The following is a 3602-nucleotide window of genomic DNA, read 5'->3' on the forward strand; positions in this document are numbered from 1 at the left end:
TTCCCTTCACATTCCCATGCACATAAATACGCACCCTATGCCTCTCTCTCTCCCTCTCTCCCTCTCTCATCGTTCAAGGAAGAAAAATTAAGGTATGAAATCCCTTCTTTATGCATTAATGGCATTGCTTTGTTCTCACGTAAATCTCTTTCAAAATTTTCTCCTCAATTGAATCGATTTCTCTTTCTGTTTTCGTGGATTTGTTCTACGCTTTATTTGATCAAGAATCGAAATGAGAATTAAAGATTTAGTTTAGGGTTGCGGGTCAGGTTTTCCTGAACCCTACCCTACCCAAGAAATTATCTCGGGTTGGGATGAATTTTCTATGGGAAAATCCGAGATTCATAAACCCAACCCTACCCAAGATAGTTTCTCAGGTCAAGTCGGTCTTAGTTTTCTATGGAAAAACTTGAGATTCATAAACCCAACCCTAAGCAAGTAGTTTCTTGGGTCGGGTTTTTAAAGTTTGTCTTAGGATAGTGATTAATTTTCAAGATTGTAGAAAGTAAGAAATCATCGAGTGCATAAATTTAAGAACAAAACTATTTTTTCACATAACAATCATAATAAAAAAAATTATATCAAATATATTGGAAAATAATCTGTTACATTATTTAAGAATTTTATAATATGCCTATAAGAATCGGCCTGGTTTCGGGTTTCCATTTTTTTTCCTTAAACCCGACCCAACCCAAGACCCATGATTTCTAAACCCAACCCAAGTTGTAACCCTAATTTCAATTTTATTCTTGTTTTTCTTTTTTGTGTTTTTTTTAATTTTTGGAGCTTTTTTCTGCCCTAATCGAAATTGGTAAAAACCCTCGATCTTGAAACCTGTTACTTATTTTCTAGAATAGAAACAGCGGATTTTTCGTATTTCGAATTTTAACTGATTATAGAAACGCGATTCTTTTCTATTTTGAATTTTCATTCGATTAGAAATGTTGAATAATAGACTTACTTTTAATGGGACATAAATTGTTCAAATGACTGGAATGCCCCTTATTATGGTGTTTATTTACATCAATTGCCATTATTTCAGTTCCCTGTTCACTTTCTTTTAAAACCTAAAGTATGAAATATCAGCACCACTATATTTTGATGAGGGCACTCTTCACTTTATTAAAAGTACGGTATGGCCCGCACCATAAGATGATCCAAACCGTACATTAGATGGGCCACGGCCTAAATAGGTTGTGCCCCAAAAATTATTTCCATAGGTTGAGCTTAACCCTCCGATCTATAGAGGGTTAGAATCAGACCTCTAACATTCAGATCGGAGGGTTAGGGTCAACCTACGGAAATGATTTTTGGGGCAAAACCTATTTAGGCTGTGGCCCATCTAATTGACGGTTTGGATCATCCTATGGTGCGGGCCATACCTTACTTTTAATCAAGTCAGGAGTGCCCTCATCAAAATACAGTAGTGCTAATAACATTTCCCTATTTTAATCCTTAGCTGATATTTTTTAATGAGTTTTTTAAAAACATTATTAATACTATCTTTGATTATTTATATTTTGCAGGCAAAGGAATTAAAAACTTAATTACTTTGTCTTTTCCTTTTTAATCAGCTGTTGATACCTTTTTGGGAATTGTAATGGCTTTTTGACAGCTAGTTTGTTAATAAAAGACAAGGTGAATATCTGTCATTATCAAAACATGGTAGTGCAGATATAGGAATAGGACTTGATCAAAATCAATCGGCTCACACTGATTTCCACCGTTGGATGCGTTTGTGTTTAATACTGCATGTAGGTTATTACAATACAAATTGAACTCAAACAGTCAAACTCATCCACCAAATCCTCTATTTAAATGGAAATATTTTCCTTGCAGGATAAAATAGGAGCAAATTTGGAATAAGAGAACAAGATAAGAAGAGAAAGTTTACAAGGTTGGAACAAAAAAATAGCCTGCTGCAACCATGGCAAAGGAGCAACTCCAAGTTCTAAAGGCCCTAGACATAGCCAAGACTCAATGGTATCACTTCACAGCGATCGTCATAGCCGGAATGGGATTCTTCACCGACGCCTACGATCTCTTCTGCATCTCTCTCGTCACCAAACTCCTCGGCCGCATCTACTACCACGTAGATGGCCACCCTAAACCCGGCATTTTACCACCAAACGTCTCGGCCGCGGTTAATGGGGTCGCCCTATGTGGGACGCTTGCAGGCCAGCTCTTCTTCGGCTGGCTCGGGGACAAAATGGGCCGAAAACGAGTCTACGGTATGACCCTCATGCTTATGGTTATATGCTCAATTGCGACCGGACTCTCCTTTAGTAGTTCCCCGAAGACCGTCATGGCCACTCTATGTTTCTTTCGATTTTGGCTCGGGTTCGGCATCGGTGGGGACTACCCTCTCTCAGCTACCATCATGTCCGAGTATGCGAACAAAAAGACCCGCGGAGCCTTTATAGCCGCGGTTTTTGCCATGCAAGGGTTTGGAATTCTTGCGGGTGGGACGGTAGCCATTATTATCTCCGCGGCCTTTAAATCCAAATATAATGTCCCACCTTATGCCGTGGATCCTGTAGGGTCCACTGTCCCACAAGCTGACTATGTCTGGCGGATAATCGTTATGTTTGGAGCGATACCAGCTGCTTTGACTTATTATTGGCGTATGAAGATGCCAGAGACCGCCCGTTACACTGCGTTAGTGGCAAAGAATGCGAAGCAAGCAGCCTCGGACATGTCAAAAGTTTTGCAAATGGAGATCAAACCGGAACAAAATAAAATCGAGAATATGGGGAAAAACCCATCAAATTCTTTTGGGTTATTTTCACGGGAATTCGCCCGACGCCATGGAATGCATCTTCTCGGCACGACGACAACTTGGTTCTTGCTTGACATTGCATTCTATAGCCAGAATTTGTTCCAAAAGGATATTTTCAGTGCAATTGGATGGATCCCTAAGCCTCAAACCATGAATGCAATTGAGGAGGTTTATAAGATTGCTAGAGCACAAACCCTCATAGCACTATGTGGAACTGTCCCTGGTTATTGGTTTACAGTTGCGCTAATTGATTACATAGGGAGATTCACTATCCAAGTGTTGGGGTTCTCCTGTATGACTGTTTTCATGCTTGCTTTGGCAATTCCTTACCACCATTGGACTCAAAACCATATTGGGTTCGTTGTTATGTATGGCTTAACCTTCTTCTTCGCGAATTTCGGTCCCAACAGTACAACCTTCATTGTCCCAGCCGAGATCTTCCCCGCGCGGCTACGATCAACATGTCATGGGATCTCGGCCGCGGCCGGAAAGGCCGGGGCCATCATCGGGGCATTTGGGTTCTTATACGCGGCTCAGAGTAAGGACAAGTCTAAGGCCGACGCTGGATATCCTGCAGGGATTGGAGTGAAGAATTCTCTATTTGTGCTCGCGGCTTGTAATTTATTGGGTCTTTTGTTTACGTTCTTGGTGCCAGAATCGAAGGGGAGATCGCTTGAAGAGTTGTCTAATGAGAATGAAGAAGGTGGTGAGGAGGCCGCTGATAGACCTGTTCCTGTTTGGCTTTAGTGTCATTATCTTTTCTTCTTTTGCTACTCTTTGTTTTTATTTTTTTGTAATAAATTGCGACTCTTTGATTCTTCTT

At 40.6% G+C, this 3602-nt stretch overlaps 1 protein-coding gene across 1 annotated transcript; it reads left to right on the forward strand.

Annotated features, from left to right (window-relative positions):
* On the forward strand, window positions 1–3602 carry LOC143859162 (inorganic phosphate transporter 1-4-like). The gene is made up of 2 exons (XM_077369849.1): window positions 1–92; window positions 1840–3602. The coding sequence occupies exon 2, from the start codon at window positions 1928–1930 to the stop codon at window positions 3524–3526; it is 1599 nt and encodes a 532-aa protein (XP_077225964.1). The 5' UTR covers window positions 1–92; window positions 1840–1927; the 3' UTR covers window positions 3527–3602.

This window comes from Tasmannia lanceolata, unplaced genomic scaffold, assembly GCF_043159265.1.
Source record: "Tasmannia lanceolata isolate RefF3 unplaced genomic scaffold, GAP_Taslan_0.1 ptg000029l, whole genome shotgun sequence".
Classification (NCBI taxonomy): domain Eukaryota; kingdom Viridiplantae; phylum Streptophyta; class Magnoliopsida; order Canellales; family Winteraceae; genus Tasmannia; species Tasmannia lanceolata.